This window comes from Oxyura jamaicensis, chromosome 4 (assembly GCF_011077185.1).
Source record: "Oxyura jamaicensis isolate SHBP4307 breed ruddy duck chromosome 4, BPBGC_Ojam_1.0, whole genome shotgun sequence".
NCBI classification, from domain to species: Eukaryota; Metazoa; Chordata; class Aves; order Anseriformes; family Anatidae; genus Oxyura; species Oxyura jamaicensis.
In genome coordinates, this window is record NC_048896.1 from 10625229 (window position 1) to 10648079 (window position 22851).

Below are 22851 nucleotides of genomic sequence, written 5' to 3' on the forward strand. Positions count from 1 at the left end.
AAATTGCAGACTCTTTCCATTCACCCAACTTTTACCATCATCTGTACGGCATGTTACATTTCAGAGTTAACAGAGTGACACTGGGCAGTGTGTACATACAGAAATTTGGGCATAGACCTATGGCCCCATTGCATTGGGTAGCTGTGCTTGAGGTTAGGCTCAACTTAGAAGAGACAGATGGCTTAACCCAATTCCATCTGTCTTGCCTGTCAGGACAGAGCTCATCTCTAAGTCACCTCCTCCCCCAGTCTGAAATTGGATCTGAATTTTCCTGTGTGGTGAACGAGCTGTCACCCTCCTTGCTAGAGCCAGGATGAACAATTTGGGGTCTGGGAGCATAGTCTAAGATGCTAACTTGCACAGGTACCACTGGAGGGAGTGAGGGATTTGCCTCTGTTTACCTGCTATAATTGCCCTGATCTTCCGCTACAGACCTGAGAAGAGAGCTAGGTGCTGCAGAGGCTGGTGCAGAATGAAGCTCCAAGTGAAGGTGTGTGGGGGCTAATAAAGGCTGCTCAAGCTCTTTGCCGTACACCTGTTGTCAGGCATGCTGTGTCCTGGGCTGGTAGCCCTTCTCTTAGCAATGCTTTCAACCCTTTCCTTGTGAAAGCAATGTTCTCCCCTTTCTGGTGAACACCTTGTTTTCCTCTACCCCAAATTCATGGGGCAGAAGGATGTTTGGGGCTGGGGAGAAATGCACATCTCTGTTGGATGCAGAGGAGAGCATGTTTCCCAACAGGGACCTTCAACCACGTGCTGCTCTGGGTCTTAAAGGATTCAGGCAGCACTACTGATGGACACAGTGTTCTGGTGGTCGTGGCATTGTTATAATCAGGCTGGGCACTAGGTGCTGTGGGAGTTTATGCCATGCTCCTGTTGATGCTGCTAAGGCATGTCACTTCTATGCTTTTCTCATCCCTCCTGGCCTTCTGTACAAGTTGACAAGCACAATCTCCCAGCCATCCTTCACGTGTATGTTTGGGAGGCTACTTAAGATCAAGATCTATGAGCATCATAGAGAGGCATATTCAAAATGGGTTAAAAAAATCAGAATCATCTTAAAAGAACAAACAGGGAGCGGAAGAGTTCTTGTGTGATACAAATTTCCAGGCTAAAGAGATTTATATGCATTGTTCTTCTGTGTGACAGATGCCCCGGGGAAAGGGCTGTCTTACCCCTGCTCTGGACATGGTTACGGGCAAGAAAAACAAGACATTTTTTGGCATTGTGTGTTATTGGGGAAGGGACTGTGCAATGAATAAATTAAAGGCACACAAGTGGAGCTGGGTTGTCACGGCAACCAAATAGCTTCTATTGTTCCACAAGGAGTGTTATTACTTACTGCCCCTTGTAGGATAATTAATTAATCCTCAGACATCCTTTCTGGAACAATGGCCCTGGGGCTGGGCAGGCTGAGGAGAGCCCCCACCTCTCCCATCACTGGGCTTCCTGGCACCTACTGGCTGCATGATGGTGGGGAACAAGTGCTGCCAGGGACTTGCCACTGCGTGATTCAAAAAGTTGTTTTCCATGGGAGTCCAGCTGGACGCAGCGCTGTGGAGGGGTACAGCTCCATCCATGATCTAAGCGGCTCTCTTTGCCTTCACCCCCATGGGAACTGCACTGCCGAAATGATGTGGTGACATTTCAGTCCCGGAGGCTACAGGGCTCTCTGCTAAGGCAACGCAGCTATGTCTTTATACTGGAGGTTCCCAGACACTGATACATGGAATGCATTGCAATTGCCTGTACAAGCTCAGTGTGTCCTGGTGCCTTGCTGTTACAAAGGCAATGCCTCTCCACCGCCTTGAGGGCCATGCCCCAGTGCCATGCCATGGTATAGTGCAGGTGGAGTTGTGCTGGGTTAAAGGAGGTTCCTAGGTGCAGTGTAACGATCTCCCAGTGATGAAGAACCAAAGATCCTGCTTTTCTTTAATAAAAAAGGCACCGTGTTTGCTGCAGCTGCTGCCTGTGTGGTCAGCCATACTTCCAAGCTCACTTGCTCAAGTAATGTTTTATTGCTGTGTACTCCCCTTAGCCCTGCTAAGCAATGCTGAGCTGCAGCCTCTGTTCTTGTCAGTGATTAGCAGGTTTATTTGCTGAGCCAAGATCAGTGACATCAATTGAAATGCCTGGGAAAGAATGCCAGGGGCCAGGCTGAACAGGTATTGGGGAGAGCACATCCGACTGGCAGACCCTCTGGGAAGTGCTGCTCCATGAAGATGAAAGGCCTAGCTGGAGACTTCTCAGATCCTGTACAAATTTGCAAGCTGAGGATTTAAAGGCAGACTGAAAGGAGAAATATCATCACAGTGATGTTCTGTAGCTCAGGTGATGTGCTAAGCAAGGAAGGATGGTGTCTCCCAGTTCTTTTCTAAGAAAATAGGCTGGGCAAATTATGTAGCAAATGCCATTTTGCTACAGGTGGTTGAGTTGTTGTAAGCGTGCAACAATGTGCAGCTATTTACAGATGCTTGGTGGTATATAGTGGTACTCAGAGCTATGTTCAGGCCTTAATGCTGTCACTATCGGCTTGGTGTTCTGGTTCAGACAACCTGCTTTGCTGGATCCAGCTCTGGTAACTAGTCCCAGCTGCTTCAGAAGGAGCTGGAAGTCTTCCCCTGTATGCCCCTTCAACAGACAGCTGAGGACTGGCCTGCTCAGGGTGGACTGCACTGGCTGCATGATGGGTGTAGAGGCTGGTGCTTCCAGCTGCAGCCTTGTCTCTCTAATCTTTGCGGACATATTTTTCCGGTAGCAGACTGTTCAGACTCCCTTCAAGCATTAATGAACTATTTCAATAAAGAAAACAACCAGAAGTTTTTTTATGCATTTAAAATAAGAGATGGTTACCCTTCATAACGCTTCAATTTTCCTGCCCTATGATCTGTGCAGTCCTAAACCTGCTCCCCCCTGTGTTTCTGCACGCCATAAACAGCTTGGAGCACGCAGCCTTTGTCGTCGTGATTTCTTTGTGGCTCCTATAATTTATTCATCCCAAGATGCTCTCCTACATCTGCAATAACATTGTTTCAGTTTGTTATAGCACTAGCTTTAAAGTTTTATAAACCTGGTGACAAGTTGAAAAGTTACAAGAGAATTACTGTAGAGGGCTAGTGGAAGAAACAAGGCTCCCAGATAGAAATGTCTGCTGCAATATACAGCGTGCTGAGTGAACGATACCTGCAGGATGGGTGATACCTTTTGCTGGGGGACAGCCTGCAGTGCAGACAGGTTAGTGTTTGGTGCAGAATACTTGGCAAATCAAACCTTGACATTTTGCTTCATTACTTCCTACTCCTGTATCATCACCTCTTGCCACGTTGCTGTCTTGTGGGAGTGACTGCACTCACACCGGTGTGCTATACCTGGTCACTTGGGGGGGTACAGAAGGAGACGTCTGCTATTTCCCAACTTCCCAAAGCTTGCTTGAAAACAGAGTTGTCTTGTTAAGAAAACAAGTTATCTCTGTTCAGGAGAGATGTACAGTATGTCCCAAGAAATCTGAGCTCCAGGTGTTTTAAATTGCCTTTTAACTCGGAACAAGGTGGATTGGGTGTGCAAAGATATTGTTGACCAGGAAAGATCATCCTACAACCTGTTATGCCATCATCACTTGAGCACCACTCTTCACTACATCAAATTTTCTATCCATCATGAATGTTTGGGATAGCCTTTGTAGAGGGATCTGTCCTCATCAGGCTTTGCAGTTCTGTTTTCACTGGAGTACAAATATGAATAGCCTAGCTGAATCTCACTTCAGTATAACCAATACACACTAATACATGGATGACTGCTGTCTGGTAGGCGTAGCTGGTGAAAAAAGTCAGTGTGCATGGATAGACTTAATATGAGAGTCTTTGTACTACGTAGAGCTTTCTTAAGCTACTTGCTCATGGACACAGCTCTTGGCCTTTGATCCATTTCACGTAGACCCTCTGTGTCTGCAATAGCAGGCAGGAAACACCTTTGCTGCAATATGTTCCTGAAAAGGATTTTCCATTGATATGGATGTCTTGAGGTATTAAAAACAATATTTATTTATTTATTTTTTTTAAGGAAAGGTTTCTGCTGCCTACATTATAGTACCATGTATTCTCCAAATATATTGACAGTTTTTACTTAACTAAAAGTGTTGACATCTTTTTTTTCAATGGAAAAGATGACATACAGATATTTTCTAGTCAGTCTGTTCTATGTTTCTGGATACCAAAAGGTCTTAAAACAAAGGTTAAAGCATTTACATCCTACAGTTAGAGGCTTCTGCAGTCATGTGTTATGAAATACAAGCGTGATAGGACACTCCAGTGCTGTAACTGTTTGCTTGTAGCCTCAGGTATCTCCAGATCCATGACACTGTGGTCTCTAAAGTAAGTGTGTGTGTGTGTACTCTGTATGTAAGGTTGCTGAATATTGAAGAGTGCCAAAATATTTGAAAGTTGAGACACCTTTAATGGTGCTGCAGAGGCTGTAGGACTGTAGGCTCCTGGGGTGGCAGCACTGCAAGTAGCAGAGGATGCAGCAGTGCCTTGGTGCTGAAGAAGGGCCAGGCTCTCGTAGTGTGACATAATGAGAATGGTACAGCTCTGATTTACAGTGAGATCCCTAGGTTTTGTGCTGGCACAGACAGATAGGAGTTAAGTGATTTTTTTAATGTGATGGGGGCTTCTGTGTGCTGTGAGTTAAGCTGAGATATTGCAAGCATGTGGCTGAGATAGGTTTCTTCAGAGCTGGCAATGGTCTGTGCCTTCTGCTGCCAATGATGGCTTCAGTGCTACTTAGGTCATGTAGCTATTGTCGCTTCAAGTCCTTGAGTGCAGCTCTGTAACGCACTGGGTGGCTGCTTGGAAAATCAAATGGTGGCAGTTCTGTACATAACAGGCTGTTGGGGCTCAGCACTGATACAGGCTAAAAAGCCATGATGTGTATATCTGTCCATACCACATTATATTTTAACAGAAATCCCACTGACTGTGCTGAAAAGAGCCCTTAGGCTAAGGTAGTGTATGAGGACAAGTAAAGCATCAGACCTCGGGGGAGCTGTGCTGTGTGGTGGGATGTGGGAATGGGCACTGAAATTCAAACAAGCAGTGGTCCCCTTTCTGCCCCAAAGACAGGGACAGTCCTTCCACAGGAGGGTGGGGTTCTTGTTCAAAACAGCTGAGAAAAGAGCAAACTGCTGTGAAGGAGTCCGAGGTACTCCACGTTTATAGGTCCCAAAATTGGTTATGAAGAGATTGGCCTGGCTTAAACTAGAAAATAGGTCAGTGTGACTCATATGTCAATATTTACTGCATTTCTGGCAACTTGTAGAAGGGAAAAGTCTTGCATCTTCCATAATATTTTGGAGATTATCCTATTCCAGTGACAAAATTCTCCCTGTGTCCTTGGTCTTGATGTTGGTTAACTGCAGAGGCAGCCCAGTAAATTCACTACCTCTTAGAGTCAAGTTGCTAAGTAACAACCCAAAGATCACCACACAGTCTCTTCAAATGCAGTGGCCAGCAGAAAGCCGGGATCTTCACAAAGAGCCAGCAGTTTCTTGAGATGGAGGTCTCAGACTTGGCATGTAGCAGAGGGCATTCAGGTAAAGCAGCAGTCCTGTGGGGAAGTGGCTCCGTGTGAAAGGGGACAGCTTTAGAGCTTCCCCTACAGAGGGGTCCCCTGTGTTTGTGCTGAAGGGCACTGATATCTTGGTTCTTAACGATGTCCTTGAATGAAATATTTTTGTTGGTTGGATTGTACGGTTTTGACATGGACATAGATCAGTTGATAATGAGCTGTGGAAACCTTGCTGAAACAAGCTCTTAGCTGAAGACAGACTAGGAGCTGCTGGACTAGAGTATGACTCTTTCCCCCTGAGGCTTTCTATTCTACCATGCTGATTTCCTCCTAGAAATCCTGTACCATTCACAGGATGGCTTAATGGGAGGGTTTGCAGGAAGCCTTTTATCTGCATAACTGGAAATGCTTGGCTATGAGCAAGCTGTTGGATGAACTGGCTGATTCCTAGCCTAAGCCCTGAGTTTTTCAGCACTATTAAAACGTGGTGGCAATGCTTATTGAGAGTAAGCATTTACGTGCTTATTTAAATAAGCATCCCCCTGCAAATCTTTCCATGATGATGTTTTCCCTAAGGAGCAGCTCTGCAAGTGCCCCAGTATCACAAGTTCGAGCTTCAGGAGGGCTGAGTCAACCCTGCTTCCAGTACTGGGAGAGTTCAAATGCCTGGCTCGCTAGGTGATTGCCCCAGTGAGAATACTTCTGTGCTTTCACTGAAGAGACTGAAGTTCACTCTGCGTGTCGTAGATGACTCCACCCCACAGCAGGAAAGAAGTCATATTGGAGAGGATGAGAATCCATGGCTATATGGCTTGCAGCACGCTTTCAGCTGAACAGTGCTATGTATTGCAGTGCTCCATCTGTTCCTGTATCAGCCAAGTTATCTTTAGATCTGAACATGTCAGAGTATGGTGGTGGTATGAACCACTTCGGTTTGCACTCCAGCATTCTTGTAGTAGTTAGAATTGTTACAGCAGAAAACTTTGTCCAGGATAAAAATGACTTTTTTTTTTTTTTTTTTTTTTTTTTCCTGCTTAGGTTTTTATTCAGGTTTTTACACAGGCGGAACTCCCACAGCCTTTATATATATTTATATATATATATATATTTAAAAGCTGCATGTATTTGAGAGCAGTGTTCCAAGTGGCCACCTGTTTCAATAGCAGTGCTGCAGCATTGGAGAGGATTACTGCAGAATGCTAAAGTGTCTTCCCCCAACTGAGAGCTTTGTCTGGTTTGATTGAAAACCGAATTAGACCTTGGGGATCTGACCGGCTGACATCTTGTCATATATACATTTAAAGCACGCAGCAATAGTGTACGTGCGCAAGAGTGCCAGCACCTCGATATAGAACCTAGATTGGAATACAAGTGTGTGCCATGTTGCTATTTGAATATGTAAATAAATGGGGCTATATATAGCTGTATGCTATGTACATGTTGAGTGAAGGTGGCAGATACGGCAGCTGAATAGCTTTGCTGTTTCTGAATGCTGGTAGAGGCTCCCTGCGTGCTCCCTACATCTCTCCTGCTTGCTCCTACCCCTATCAGCCTTTCTGCTATCACAATTTTCAGGCCTCTGGAGAAGATCGTGTGTGGGGACAGGAGTTGTTAATATTCTGAGTCTGTGCTGAGTTGCTAGGCTACAGAGAAAAATGAACATTCAAGGAAAAAGGATGGTGAAAGGGAGAGGATCTGCTGAGCTGTTTGGAGACCCAGAAAGGCCCTCTAGTCAAATGAAAGGGATCGTTTTGGGGAAGGAGTCAGCACATGCATGTGGGATGAAATGTGGGCAGTCCCTGCTGTCCTGGCACAAGCAGACTCTCAGGACAGCTCCAGACAGAAAAAGGACGGAGAAAGAAGTAAAAGACAGGATCCTTCAGCCCCTGTTCCTTTCTACATTGCTCCATGCAGGGCATGTGCAGCTGGCTGCCTCCTGGCTGCCAGGGTGCAATGGGTCACCAGGCCAGGGTATACGCTTTAGTCCAGGTTGGACAAGGCCCTGGGCAACCTGATCCAGTGGGAGGCAGGGAGTTGGAATTGGATGGGCTCTCAGATCCCTTCCAAACTAAGCTGTTCTATGATTCTATGGGTCTGTGATGCATCCCTCACCCCCTCTTTGTAAGGGTGCTTCATGTGAGGCTCGAGTGAAGAGGGAAACAAACCCAAAGTGTGTTCACAGCCTGAAGTCACAGGTTGGACTTCATCTCCCTCTTTCACTACAGCAACCTACTACCAGAAGATATCCTTTAACCTCAGTGTGACTGCAGGGGAAGGCAACTTGTGGCTTTTATTTTCCTGATAAAACCTTTGCATTCCTAGGTCATGGATACACAAAGTACTGACCCTTTTATCCATCAAGAGTTTTCAACTGAGGTTCAAGCAGACTTGAGGGTTTATAACGCATCAGCTGCAGTCTGATGCTGGTTTTCCTGAAGCCCAATCTAGCTCCTGAGCACTGACCCTCTTCAGCTGTTCCCCTCTGTAAATGAATGTCAGGTATGTAGCTGTAGAGGCTGTGAGCCATCAGACCTACAAGGTGTCTTGTCTTCCTCTCTTCTGGAAGGCTGGCTTTGCCCTGTGCTCCTGTCCTGTCTGCAAGATTTGTTCCCTCTCAATATTGCTGGCTGTATCAGAACCCTCAGAAAAATTAAACAGTGCCTTCGGGTATTTTTATTATCTGGATACTTTATTTACCGAGCTCACATGGGATCCCTGCCAATAACTTTCAGCCAGCTCTGCAAATAGAGCTCCTTGGCTCCAGGACTGTTGGTCCTGGTACTGCAGAGAGCACTCACTCAGCATGGACAAGGACTGCAGCTTGTTCTCCGCCATCCAGTTGGCCGTGAAGTCAAAGTCTGCTTGCTTGTGGACCTCCACAGCCTGCTGAAATCTGTTCTTTAACTCATGTGTCCTGTAATAATCTTGCCTTGTTCAGCAGCATCAGGAGTGTTTCATGCAGCTGTAGTTTGAATGCTATTGTCAGTTAGCTGCACTGCACCCGTCCATCAGGTTTATGTTCCCGCAGCCAAGACTCAAATAGCTAAAGTGGAAGAATGATGGCATAGGCCAAAATGTGTGCAGTGCTGCTGGTGGCACTCTGCTTCCCTTGGCTTTACCCTGGCTCAACCAAAGGCAGACTAACCCAGGACTGCTGGAGTTCTGTATTTCCTGCACCATTTCCACACCATCTTAACCTGCTTACTCCTGGTTATCCTTCCTTATGTGATCAAACTCTTGGGCTTTTTAAAGGAAATTAACACCATCTTCTGACCCTTTGGTCAAGCCACTCTGTGCTAAATTAACATTGTGCTCTTTACCAAATTAACATTGAGCTGAAACAGATCAAAGATGTGTTAGACTACCTAACCCCAGTGGGCTTCTAAGCCCCTTAAAGGATCTTGAAGTCTCTTTTCTCCTCCCCATTCCTCCAGCCTCACTTCCTACAGTCTCTGACAGTCAGTGTCTATGTGAAGGGATGCAGGACCTCTCCTGTCTGGAGTAGGCTGTGACTAGATTGGTGCCTAGTAAAACCCTTGGCAAGATGGTGAAGAGGATGTTTCATTTTAAAAAAAAGAAAAAAAAAAAAAAAAAGAGTTCTGGGAATATTCTAGTGAAATGGCATTTTTCTGTTACCATGTTGCTGCTGCTAGAAGCCTATCAAGTGTTGACCACTTGAAGTGAGCATTTCTCAGCAGGCAAGATGTAAGAAAGTCACTACAAAATTCTCTGAAGGTATATGCAGAAGCCTTTGAAAGGGTTTAGGGAGCGTCACTGGTCTTCCAGAATCACTTTTCACTTGGCATAATGCAGTTTTCTTCCCCCAGTCTTTTGAGGGCTTTAGAAACTGATATCTTCACTAGTCACTGTTTAAATGTCTCACTCAAATTTAATTTAGCTTAATAGGCTAGTTGTTTCATGTTTAATTAAATACAAATGATTATTAAAAACATATTTTTGAGCTTTAATGGCTGTATATTAGATATGCCCATATGTGTATGCAGCAGGGCACTGGAAACAGATGCTGTAAGGCAGAAAGGGTGGTGCCTGGTAAGCACAAAACGATGGGCTGGGGGAAGTTGGGTGGGAGATGAGAGAAGGGATGGGATACAGACACAAGCACAGTTCCATGGTTTGTTGTGGGTGTGCAGAGGGTAAATATGTAGCATACTACAAGAGAGCAGACAAACAGCAGCTAGCTGCTCTCCCTCCAGTATTCTGAGCCCGTTACCTCTCTAATTTGTCTCTTCCCTGGAAGAAATCTCTCAGGTAGGGACTTGTCTGAGCTCCCTCCTGGTTTAAGTGAGCATCTAATCTGCTTTTAGCTCCACCACGTACTACAAGGAGTCCTTACTAGTTTCCAGATCATCTATCAATGAGAAGATTGTATAAGCAACATTCTTCCAATTTTCTGCCTGAAAATTGGTCAAATTCATGCATCAGGTTTTACTGAACTTTTAATGTGTGACCTTGTTCCTCTGGCCTTAGCCAACTGGATGAAGCATGCCCTTCTGTGCTGGTTTGGCATGGGAAGGTATAGGCACCCAACATGAATCTGACCACTTCTCATTCGGTGACTGCTCACTGCGAAAGAAGACAATTTCTCAAGTTATGATGAGGTTTGGAGTGAAAGCTGGCTGGTGACTCAGAAATGGGGAGGCCAAACCATCCTGCTTCTGGGGGTAGAACAGGCTTTGGGATTTGCCCAGCCACTAGCTCATGTGGAACTGAGCAAGGAGGCCAGACCAGCAGAAATAATATGCAATAGCTCAGATTCTGGGGCTTAAGAATAGAAACTGCCTGGCCGTGATTTTAAGGTCTTGCCCAAGGAAGATGGCATGCTGCAGATGGTGACTTTGGGGTTGCTGCCTGTGCCACTGAAGGAGGTTGCTGCTTTGTTTGTTCTCACAGCAGGTGCTGTAGTCTTCTGACTTTCTCCTCTCAACCTCTGCATCCAGCTCGAATGGGGCTGTTAAGCAGAAAACATACAGTGCTCTTCTGTGCTCTGATGGGGCTTTGGTATGCAGGCTGAGGGGTCTGAAAGCCTTGTCGTGGGCAGGCCAACCCCCTTTGGGCAAAGGACCCAGCTGGGTATGTCCTGTCTGACAACTGTGGGACCAGCAGCAGTCCAGGTGCTGCAGAGATGGGGCATGGCAGGAGAGAAATAGGGCAACAAGATAACACTTCACTTTCACACCCCTAGTTGTGGAGGATACAGCTGATATGTCCCAGTTTCTGGACATGCATTCAGCAATTAAATGCATGCAAATTACTACAAAAGTAGATCAGATCAGTGAGGAGAAACATCTCCATGCAAAGTTCTTCTGAGGTCCTAAAGAAAATGAGTTCAAGAGCACAAAGACCTGCTGCACAGCAGGACACAGCATATCCCAGAAGCAAACACATTTCTGTCCCCTTGCTTTATGGACAGAGATCATAGATGCAAGGTGGTTTTCCGCTCCCCAGGTCAGGTGGACAATTAGTTATTTGAAATTAAGGGATGTGGAAGGAGATTCTGGTTTTCTCACCTGCTAAGCTGAAGCATAAGGAGAAGGTCAGTATCTAAAATAGTTGTCGCTTTATGTATAACAGTTGTCAAGCAGAACTTCAGACTTGTAAATCAGGCACTGGCTTGCACCAGAAGATAAATTAAAAGCAGAATAAAAGCAGAATGTTGGCAGAATACTCTCCCTATGAAAAGCACAGTAAGTACAAGAGCTGCTGCCTCCTGCCCTAGGCAAAGGTGAGGATCTAAAGCAGACTTTGTGCTGTCTTGGAGCTGGAAAGATTGCTATCATGTGTTTGTCAGATTAACTGGTGCTTGTTAAGGTCTAGAACCCATTGATTTGTCTTATCTACATGGAAATGGACAATCCATTAGGAGGGCAAAGTAGCTTTCTAAAACAAGTTTGATAAGTAAGGACTGTGGACATCTTGCTCTGTCCTTCCCGTATTCTCCTGTACATTTTACACAGCTCTGATTCCTTGCAACTGATTGCAGGCACATTGTTTAAGGCTCCCCTTAAAAATAATTCTTATTTCCCCTAACACCTCCTTAAAATGAAACATACTCGAGGACTGCTTTGTCCTTTAATTTCTCTCCCAAGAATGACGGGAACAGGAGCTGGTGTTTAATCATCAAAGAAGTCGAAGCCAACAAACTGTTCATTAGTCTCTGGCAGTGGCAGCTTGGTTTTTACTAAGTCAGATGTTTCATTTTTCTCCCTCTTTCTGGAGCATCTTGGCTTTCCTAATGTTCTTTTATGATCTTGGACAAGGAGACCATATGTCATTTTTTTATACGGGGTAGGACTTTTATTTGGTCACTTCTCCAAAAGGAGGTGATTTATCAAAGTCAGGGGTGGAGGGGAAATGGGGGACAAAGTTAAGTGGCATGGCTAGTGCCAGAGGTAAGCTGTAAAGCCTCCTTTATCCCCCTCGTTGCTTCCAGTACCTTACGAGTGCTTGGTGGAGTGCTAGCAGCCTGCAGTATTCGCCTTCACTTTCAAAGCTCCCCCCAGAAAGGTACCCGCCATTTGTTGTACACAAAGATGGACTAGGCACAGGAGGCATTCATATTGCCAGAAATACCGTATTCTGAGCAAAGATTTGGTCCTTTCACACACAGCATTTCATGCCATTTCTAGACCACTGTAGCCTGTAACAAGGATGCAGACTTCTGCCTCTGGTCAAATTTAGTACTGGGTCCTGCAGAGGTCACAGGACAGAAAACCAATCTGCCCCAACCTGCCAGTGATCCACATCTCCTAGAAGCTGTGCTGAGGGTTTATGAAGCAGCCTGCTCAGGAGGGAGGCTTTAGGTGACTTTCTGTTGGAAGCTGGAGCTTCTGCCATGCAGCAGGAGGATCTGCCTCCTTGGGTGGTTCTCCTTTCCTGTTAGTCCCTCCCCTTTTATGACTTGGAGGACTGTGTTTTACACATTATGCCTACACCTTTCATAGTACGGTTAAGTACCTGACCTCGTGCTTTTTCCATAGGCTCTGTGGAAAGTTTTTTCCACTACCCTGCCCTCACTCTGTTCTTATATAGCAACCCACTGCAGAAAGGCAGATACTGTCATCATACAGCTGTTTTGTAATCAACCTGTGCAAAAATTATTTCCCCTTTGCTGCTTCCTGCTTCTGTCAGAGCCGTTATACTATTTCTGAGTATTTACTTATTTGTATACTGCTCAGTAACCCTCAACTATCTAAAAGTGTGAGTCTGTAAGCTTAAGTAGCACAGGGCTATGATTACTTACTGACTTAATACAACCACTACAGGGAATCAGATAAGAGTAAGTCTGATCTGTACCTATTTTTAAGTGATGTAAATACAGTGGAGAGCTAAACTGTAGAATTTACTACCTACCACCAGGCTGCAGGTGCCAAAGGCTGAGATATTCTGAGATGAGACAAACTCTCAGAAGAGAAACTGAGTATCTTCAATTAAGAAGGTATCAGCTCTGGCTCAGGAGATCATTAAGCCTTTAACAGCTGGAGAATAAAGTATCACAACACAAAGACCCCATTTTTTCTTATTTCTCCCTTCTGTTCTCTTGACTGGTGCTGGAGACAGGACACTAATGAGCGATGACTTTTGGTCTGACACAGTACCGCTGTCTCCAAAACGAGCACAAGCACACTTGGAAGAGTATCCCTTCGGGCATAATGTGTGTCCTGTATGCTGATGGATCACTGCGTTTATTGTCTTTGGGGTTCTACAGGAAACACCTTCCTCCGTCCACACCTCTCTTGTGCCAACCTTTCAGCTGCTTACTGTTGAGTCCTCTTACATCTGTTTTGTTTTGGGGTCTCTGCTGGGTTTCAGGAAATACTGTAGTTATCAGCCTCTTCCTCTTGTCTGGAGATGTATGCCAACAGCCCTGTCTGCAGTAGCAGGTAGGATGCACCCTCACTTTTGCATGTGAGGCCCCCAGGTAAGCTCCTCTTTGTTCTCTGGGGCTTTTCCTAGCCCCTGAGAGAGCTCTCCTCCCTCCTTGCAGGGAGGCAGCTCTGGGGTGTGAGTGCCTGCTGCTCCACATGTTGCTCTCACCTCTGCTTTGCGGATGCATCATTCAGCGAGGAGGAGGAGAGAGGGAGCAAAGCCTCTGCAAAACCTGAGATGGAGGAGGCGCAGGGAGGGGGAGCTGGGGCTGACAGCTCTCAGCTGCTGGGCAGAACAGGGTGAACGGAGGCATGTGGAGGGGTGTCCCACAGGGATGGTCACGCTGAGCAGCTTTCCAGCAGGCTCAGGTGCTGTCTCGGCTTTGTGAGGGGCTGAATGGAAGCTGCAGTGCTGAGCACAGCCCTGCATGCAGCTGGGCCACGAGGCGTGCCTTGCAAGGCAGTGTGGAAGTCTCGGAAGTAAATAGAATGGAAATGGTTTATTGGTGGCTGCCTGTCCCACTGAGAAGAGCCGGGTACCGAGGGGGGTGAGAGGCTCCAGAAACTCAGGTGCTCTGCTCATACTGCAATGCAGGTCCAAAGTCACTGGGAGGGGTAACCAGAGAGAATATTTTCCTTAGCAGGGTCTTAACAAAGTGAGAATGTTGGTGCCCCTGAGAGATGGACTGTGAGGCTTCTGAAGCTAGAGCTTAGCAATCCTTTAAAAAGCAAAGCAACACAGTTTCTTGGCCAGAAACCTGTCACTGTGTTTTTGCTCTTTTCAATATAATACAGAAGGTGACAGATATAGCTTTTGTATACAGACTACACCACAGATTCTCTCCATGACCTTTCAGATACGCATGTGGGTCTAGATTTCTGAATCATAGTTAGATAGCCGAAAGCTGGCATACCCATACTGTGGGATTATTTGAGCTTGTTTTCAGAGGTGCTAATCAAACCTGGCTTTGAGTAAAGTCGGTGGGAGAAGACAGGCAGGCAGGATGCCTCTCTGCTCAGCCCAGATGTTAGTGCATGAGCATGGTCCTCGCCAGCCGCTGGCACAGAGCTGGCAGCGCAGAGCAGAAGCGCCCCTTGTGCAAACCTGCATGGTCAGGAGGATTCCTTTGGCACTTCAAGTATTTGCTTGGGAAGAAACAACGTGTCTCTGGCCCCAACAGTTCATTTGCATGCATTTGCAGAAAGCTTTTTATTTAAGGACTTGTGAAAAGTTACTGGCTTCTGTAAGGCTGCTATCAGCAAGACTCGTGAGCGCTGCTTACCCTGCCCACTTCCTAATCTACATCTTGTTAGCTGTCTTACCCAAAAAAATCTTGGCTCCTAGCCTATTTAAGACCTGTTGTGAGAAGATTTTTTCATTGATGTGTACAAGACCCCTTCCTGTACTACTCATTTATCCAAGAGGAAATGATTGTACTTCTAGCACAGTGCTACAACACAGTCTGTGGCTTCGTGGAAAAGCTGATCTGGGGCCTCTGGGTCTCCCTGGGATGTGCAGTTACTGTGCAGCATCTAGAACTCGTTCTGCAAAGCTGCAGCTGTAGGCTACAAAACAGCTCTCCCTGCCCTTTATACAAGTCCTGACTCAGCAGAACTTCTAAGCTTCAACTTTATACTGTGGAACAGGAAAGGAAGAGGAGATGTGTATGGCATTGTGGTCGCTGGGGATGGTGAAGGAACTGCCCTTTACCCAGTGGATCATGCTCCACTGGGGACAGATTTCCTCCACATATGTCCCTCTCTGAGAATTGCAGTGAACTCCCAACTTAGCTCATAGAACAGGGCAAGTGCTAATAGCTTGTCATGGTTGGCTGGGATTGACTCTGAATCCTTGGCCTAGAGGTGAGATTTTCCATGTGTCTTTGGGAACGTCCTGAATTTCTGCTCAGAATAAAAGTGGACTTTAACAAGTGTATTGTTTCCATTTTCCCAGAACAAAACATGGTCCCTCCAGCTGGTGGAGGTGCAGATGCAAGCATTTGTGTGCCAGCAAATGTGGAGACCCACTAAAGGTCTCAGCACTAGCAGGAGGGACTGGACTGCTTTATGTCCCTGCCCTGAGGCCAGGCTGTGACACGAGCGTGTTTCTCTCCTAGGACTACACCATCACCATGTACTTCCAGCAGAGCTGGCGGGACAAACGCCTGGCATACAATGACCTTCCTCTCAATCTGACCCTGGACAACCGGGTGGCTGACCAGTTGTGGCTGCCTGACACCTATTTCCTGAACGACAAGAAGTCCTTTCTGCATGGAGTGACAGTGAAGAATCGCATGATTCGGCTCCATCCTGATGGGACGGTTCTATATGGCCTGAGGTAAGTCTGAGGGGAATTCTTGTTGGTTGTGGTTGTGAATGATGCCTTGTCTAAATTTCCTCCCTTTTGAAAGAGATTCTGGTACTTTCTTCAAGCACACACAAGGTCTCTGCAGATTCTGAAGTGCTGCACAGGTTTAAGCACCTGCTCTTTCTCCAAGCTAGTTGTGGTTGTTTCCTTCAGGCCTCTGAAGTTCCCTGTAGTGCTGTAGACAAATGTTGGAGATGGGAATAGCTGGTTCTGTGTGTTTCAGGTCACTGTCATTCGTGTTGCATAACTCTTCCATTGAAACGCTAATTTTCAGTTGCTTATAATTTTCTGCAAGTTTGGCCTATGGAGATGAGACTTCATTACTCTGGTATCTAATGCTGAATACCTGCAGCACTTGAGTAAAATCACTTTAGTTATTTTTGAGTATGAGATCGTAGACGTCTTTGTACCATTTAAAAAAAAAAAAAAAAAGTCTCTACCAGAGCAATTTTGATAATTGAGCTTTGAAAGTTGATATCTAATAGGGGAATGGTCCTCAGCGAGGAGGCTTTTTATGGTGTCTGGAATAAATTTCTTTGCAAGTACAAAGGCTTTTTGAAAGTGTGTTTGTGTGTAGGGGAGGTGACAGAGTTTGGCCTTGCTGTGTTATCTGGATCTGTAGAGGTGCCAGGGCAGGTAGGAAAGTCAAGTGGGAGGAAGAAGGGGGCTAAATGGGAAGTTTGCAGCTGTAGATAAGTGTGCACTCTTGGATGCTGTAAGTGAAATCTAAGCAACGATTTCCCCAATCCTGTATTTGTCTGCTTTGAGCTGTTCTCCTAATGTGTTTTTTGTTTGTTTTTGTTTTTTCTTTTTCCTCCTTTTTGACTACCAAAATTCACAGCTGGCTTTTAGACCTGCCTCCACATTCACAAATGATTGTGATAGCAGCTCTGGGCTTACGTCCCAGTGCAGCAAAGGGGGAGGAAAGACCTTTCTCTTTCAAAGAGGCTACACCTACCCTTCCCCTTTACAGTATCAGCTCCTCTGCTGCTTCGTGTTTTGTGGCAAAGACTGACTTTTGATGATGATTTCTTCCTCTTTAAGTAGCAGGGCTGTTTTGTGGGGGGGGGGGGGCCCGGCCGGGGTGTAGGCACAGCAAAGTAGGAGGCTGCACAGGACATCATCCTGCTAGGGCAGCAAGGTGACTGTGCCCAGTGTTTCCCTACGGCAGAGCTCTGGGAAGCTGTAAGAGGCAGTGGATGCTTGTGCTAAGGGACAGGCAGGGGTATGCTCCAGCCTGTCGTGAAGGAGGGGGCACAGAGTGCTGTGAGGCTCGTGCTGCTGAGCCAGCCCACCTGAGCACAGAGCTGCCTCCCCCGGGCTGGTGGGCACCCTTAGCATGCACCTGCGCAGCACACGGAGCAGAAATACTCGTGTATTTTTATCAGCTGCCATTTAGTCAGCTCCAACAACGAGCAGTGTGGATCCAGCTGCCAAGCAGTGGAAGTCCACCGAGGGTTTGCAGGGCCAGGCTGCTGACTGAGCACCTCCAGCACCTTCCTTGCCCTCCTGCGGGGCCCTGCAGCACAGGAGGGGGAGCTCAGCTCCCTCCCAGGCAGGGCCTGGATGAGATGAGGAAAATTGCATCCAGGCCAAAGGAAAGAAAATGACAGCTGTTTGCCCCTGTTATTTCCAGGGCCATAGTACAAGCCGCCTGTGTTGTTTTAACTTTTGGCTGGTTTTCCTGGAAGCTGCTCTCTTGCCCCTGGAGAAAAAGTCAACTGCAAAAACAAAGCAGTGAGCAATTGCAACTGCTGTTCCTGGGCTGTGCCTCCAGCCAGGGTGGCTGGCTTTCACTGCCCTGAAAGCACTGGGGTACTGGGGGACAAGCCAGGTGCCCTGAATGCTTGAAGTCTCTCCAGATTTATCCTTAGTGGTATTTGCAGTGCTTTCCTTAAGGCTTGCTGTCTGGACTGACTCCTGCACCTGTGATTTTGCTGACAGCAGAAGTGCTAGGTGCAGTTTTGCAGGTGCAAATAATTGTGGTCATATTCAAAAATACATTGACATATGCACAGCAGGTGTAAGCAGGTAAGAAAATGGTCTGGATATTCAGCTGTGCTTTCATCTTGGTACAAATACACCCATGCTTGCTCTGCAAACAGGAAGGAAAGTTCAGATCCTTCTCCTGTATTATGAAGCCTGGTCTTGTCTTTTGCATTTTTTGAAGGATTTTTTAAATGGAGTTGCCTTGATAAAGCAAAGCAAAAGAGGCATTTTCTGTGTTTGTTGTTGTTTTATTATTTTTTTTTCCCTTTGTTTACCTGCTTATTTGTTTTTCCTCAGGCAAGATACCACAGCTCTGTTCCTTCTCCTGCTACCTTCTCACCAGTCGCTTCCCCCTCCTTTGAGCCGATCCTGTAGCAAAGTGACTCAATCGTGCTATTTGTGGCACAACAGTCATTTTTCTTTCCAGCAGTCTCTGATGTCAGAGGGAGGATGACACCCTGGCAGGCCCCAGCTTTCAGCGAGTGTTCAGGCAGGATCAGGCTCAAACCCCGGATCAGACCACAAGGTCTGAGTTAGCTCACATGGAGTCAATGGGTATTTCGTTTGACTTCGGTGAGGACAAGATCAAGCTTCAGATAACTTGTTTCCATGAGTAAATGAAGCCCTTTATTCTGCCGCTCTGCTCGATTGTGGAAGTTGCGTGTCAGAAAAGCATATGCTTGTTTTTGATAGAATTAACGAATTAGTGGATGAAGGGAGTGCAGCAGATGTAATACAGCTACATCTTAGGAAAAGCGTTCGATACAAAAGCTTACTCCAAAATTAATTCACACTGGGCTGGGATTAAAAGCCGGTTGCCAGATCTCCGACAAAAGGAATGCATAAACAGCCACGGGCTGCGTCGGGGAGGCGACGCCGGGCTGCGGGACCAGCGCTGGTGTTTCCCAGCTCCGTCCCTTCCAAGCGAGCAGATGGCCCAAATCCCGGGGTCTGGAGCCCAGATCCAGCCCCGGGGATGCTCCAAACAGCTGAGGATGTGTGGTCTGTTGTGGGAGGATGCAAACCCAGCAGAGCCAGCGGGGTTTTAGGAGACAGAAGGTGGTGGAGTGGGGTTGTGTCCACACCCCTCTGGCCCCCAAGTACCTTGCAGGGGTTAAAGGTGCTTGTGAAGTGCAGGAGAGAGGCACACAGCAAGGAATGTGCTAAAGCAACAAGGCTGCAACATGAAGGGATGCTTAAAGGAGCTGCCCACAAAGACGAAAAGCAGTCAGTTGTTGGTGATGGGGAGGGAGGTGGATAAGATAGTAAGGAAGAGCCGTGTAGAACTGGCCGGATTTAATGTATTTTTCCTCCTAATGGCTTTTTGTCAGAAATTGCATTGGTTTCATCAAATTTTAAACAAAAAATTAGGGAGAAATTTTTCATTTAAGAAAAAAAAAATGTTTCCAAGTGTTGATGTTTCACTCCTAATTTTATGCAGGGAATTTTTCACTTATGTCAATAATTCCGTCTCTATTTCATGCTGCTTATACTACCACTGCTGGAATTTGAGAGTTACAGGGAGAAACACCAAAGCCTTTCTCTGGACCTCCAGAGACTGTCTAGCCCACCTCTGCCACAATATTCACTAAGCTTTACATTAGCACACACATAAGCTATACATTATAGTCTGATATCTGTATTTCCTTTTCTAGAGCATGCAGTTTCCATCTGGTAGTGAAGCGAGTTAACACTCATCAAATGTTGATGTCGTCAGTATTTTCCTATGTTTTCAGAGAGCTAAAAATAGAAATAGCTGTAACAATGCTGAAATCCTCATATGGTAATTTGAAATCGCATTTGAAACCGGCTTAAAAACATCCTTCGGGGAAATCTCGAAGCCATTTGATTTCGTTCCAATTAAGGACAAAACCGAATTCCAGCAGAACAGGTGCCTCGAGGAGCTCAGCATCCCTGTGCTCGCGGGGGAGCGGAGGGCTGGGGCGCGGGGCAGCAGGCGCGGAGCCGAGTGGACAGCGAGCGAGATGCAGCGCCTGGCTGGCAAGGAGCCCAGGCGATGTGAGCTGAGCAACTGAAAAACTGCAGAGGAATTTGATGACGGAGACTAAATCCTGTGCAGGGAGAATGAGGGATCTCCTCCTGCGAAGGTGGTGTAGCGGTGGGGGTGTGCGTGTGTTTTGCTTTTTTTTTTTTTTTTTTTTTTTTGATTCCTGCCCATGCTAGTCAGCGAGGTGTGGTTTGGAGACGAGGCAGTTTGTGTAGAGGCAAAGGAGCCAAGGCACAGCAGGGAACTGAGCCCAATGGGAACGCAGACCCCTGCTATTCCCGTCTGTGTAAATGCCTGTTCCTTGCTTGAAGCAAGGTGGAGAGAACTGTTATAGATCAGACATCTCAACACTTGCAGTTTAAACCCAAGTGAAGCTGGAGTTATCTGCTTTGGCAGCATGTGATTGCTGCTTTTCATGGGGGTCAGTTCCCAACAGCCTGCTGCTCCCTGCAGTGTAGCTGCTCCTGGGGGGTATCAGCCTTTGCACTACAGCAAGCTGACCTGCTCCTGGGACAGAGCCTTCTCCTGGGCCAGGCAGCAGCTCGAGCACCACTTGTAGCTCACCTTATGAAGGGAAGTGACCCAGGTGAGCTGAGGCATGTCCAGCACCCCTCCCAACAGCTCATCCACCAGCAGGTTGCTGTGCCATGCCTCTGGGGCTGCCCTCCCTGCTCCCCATGGTTTGGGCTCTGCTGGAGCTCATCTTCTTCCTAGCTCCTGTATTCAGCCCGTCTCTTGACCAGGACTGAGCTATGTCTGCATTACATTCCCCTGATTCAGGTTTGGGTTTATTGGTTCTCCAGTTGGTAGAAAGGGTTCTCTCTCTCCTGTCTCACTTGGAGCCTGCTGTTTGCAGCCATGTCCTTGCTCTCCCTATGGGTGTTCTCTGATTTTTTTGGAGTAGGGACCTGACAGGTTATAACTGAAGAGTTTTCTCTACACTGAAACCACTGAGCAGCAATTTTCTCCTTCCATCTCGCAGGCCAGAAGAGATCTGCAGTTTCTCCCTGCTTCCCCCTCCCTCCCCAAGAGAGGTTTCTCTGGAAATGTGAGAGATGATTCAGTCTCTACCCTGCCTCTAGCAGCTCTGCCTGCTCCCTCCGCAGGTTAGGCAAAGGCAACAGAAATCTCTCCTTTGGCAGCCTGGGTGTAAGCACCAGGGCTCGTGTCCACCCAGCTGGGCTCCAAAGCTGGTGCTGCAGCCTTGGACTGCTCACACCACCCAGCTCCAGCAGAGGGGTGTGGGAGAAGGCTTTGTTCAGTGGGTGAGGGGAAATGAGAGTTCAGTTAGGAACCTGACAGATCCCTACGTGCGTTTTGGCCTTCTAGGGACAGGAAGAGGGACTCAGCTGGAAGCATTAATTGGACACAGTGCCTGCGTCTACACTTCAATTCCTGTGTCCCAGAAAACGTGCTTTTTCCTCTCCCAGGGTGGAAAACAGGTTGATTTTGATTACTGGTACCCTGAGTACTAGTTTGGAAGAGCTTTTTTGTCCTCGTCTAATTTGAGTGCAGCTCATAGTGCTGTTTATCAAAGTATGCCTATGCAAGCACAGATGCTTTTGGAAACAGAGTGACCTTAGCAGGATTGTGCCAAGACTTATGGAGTCAGCTTTAGGCCAGTAGACACAGGGGGGAAATATTCCATATCCTTGCCTTGGTCTTGGTTCTAACATGACCTCCAGGAGTCTGCAAAGATCAGACCGTGTTAAAAGAATGGCAAAATCCACCACGGGTTTATAAATCCCTCCAGGCCCTTCAAAGTTCGTGCTTACTGCCAGGCAGAAGGTGACATTTGCCAGCATGATTTTTATGACTGACTTTGAGAATGTACAGAGTAAAAATTTGATTTCATTTTTTCCCACATTCAGCAAAACAGCAATTTTGCCTCTCTTCCTACTCTCAGTTATCAGAATCCCAGTACAAGTCTAACTTATCCCCTGGGGGGGGTCTGCACATGTCTTGTGAAACTCAAACTGCTTGTGTACGTTCTCCTCATTGCTGCAAATTGAGCTCTGGGTGTCTGTGTCACTGGGGACAGGAGCATCTTCAGCTTCTCAGGTAATCTGAAATCCAAAAGGTTTCAACCAGAAACTTAAGCTTTTTTTTTTTTTTTTTTTTTTTTTTTTTTTAATCCTTTGCTGTGAGGGTGTTTGAGTATTTGTGTTAGTCCCTGGATGATGAAACTTACTCCATACCTGCAAAACAGACAAGAATGTAAGTGTAGGCACATGCTGTTCCAGTACCACTTAACATTGACCCCAGAAACCAGTTCCAGGCACATTTAGTTCACTGATATACATGTAGTTATGATGCAAACAGTGAAGTAGTTCATTTTGTAAGGATGAGTTTAAGGAGAAAGGGACCCTAATTGCTTTAGGAACCCCTCAAAGGTGAATGTCTTTGCTTCTCTCCCAACCAGCCCTCCTTAGAGGCTGGACCTGCTCCTTTGCTCATGAATGCACGTCCCTTCGTTTTCTTTTTGGAAATGTTCTGTGGTTTCTCCCTAGCCCTGTCTCCTCTCAGTGAACTGCCTGCCAGCTGTGCAGCAGAGTAGCAGGGCACTGAGGACTTGGCTGCTTTGATGCAGACCTGAGGAGCAATGATGAGGGCAAGGGCACAAAGACGTCTTTTTTTGTGGGGAGGGAAGTGGGAAGGTTGTGATGTGAGGGGGTGACTTGGAGGCCTGCAGAGGGGACAGAAATGGAGGGAGGAGAGGGGTGGTGGTGGCTGGGCTTGGCCCCTTCACTGAGAGCATTGTGCGAAGGGCAGGCAAGCCTCTCCCCTCCAATGGGCAGCGTCTCTATGAATCGCCATTGAAGCAGATGGAACTTCACACCACACACATTTTTGGATTTAAAAGGGGAGGGAGGGTGTGTAAAGAAGCAAGAGAAGGGGGAGGGAGGGAGAAGATGTGGCCTGGCCAGGAGCCAGCACCTCTTGCCAGTGCCACGGGGAAGGTGGCACCCTTCCCCAGTGTCCCCTCCGGCCCCGCGCTCCCTGCTCTGCTCCACTTGGGTCGCGTTTCCTGCGGGAAC

General features: G+C 46.9%; 1 protein-coding gene across 3 annotated transcripts in view; it reads left to right on the forward strand.

The window, feature by feature from the left end:
• Window positions 1–22851, forward strand: part of LOC118166903 (gamma-aminobutyric acid receptor subunit beta-4) — a 61514-nt gene that overhangs the window by 25551 nt on the left and 13112 nt on the right. For all 3 annotated transcript variants that reach the window (XM_035326082.1, XM_035326083.1, XM_035326084.1), the window contains one exon: window positions 15566–15786. In XM_035326082.1, coding sequence (XP_035181973.1) covers window positions 15566–15786 — 221 coding nt within the window. The remainder of the gene's footprint in view (window positions 1–15565; window positions 15787–22851) is intronic.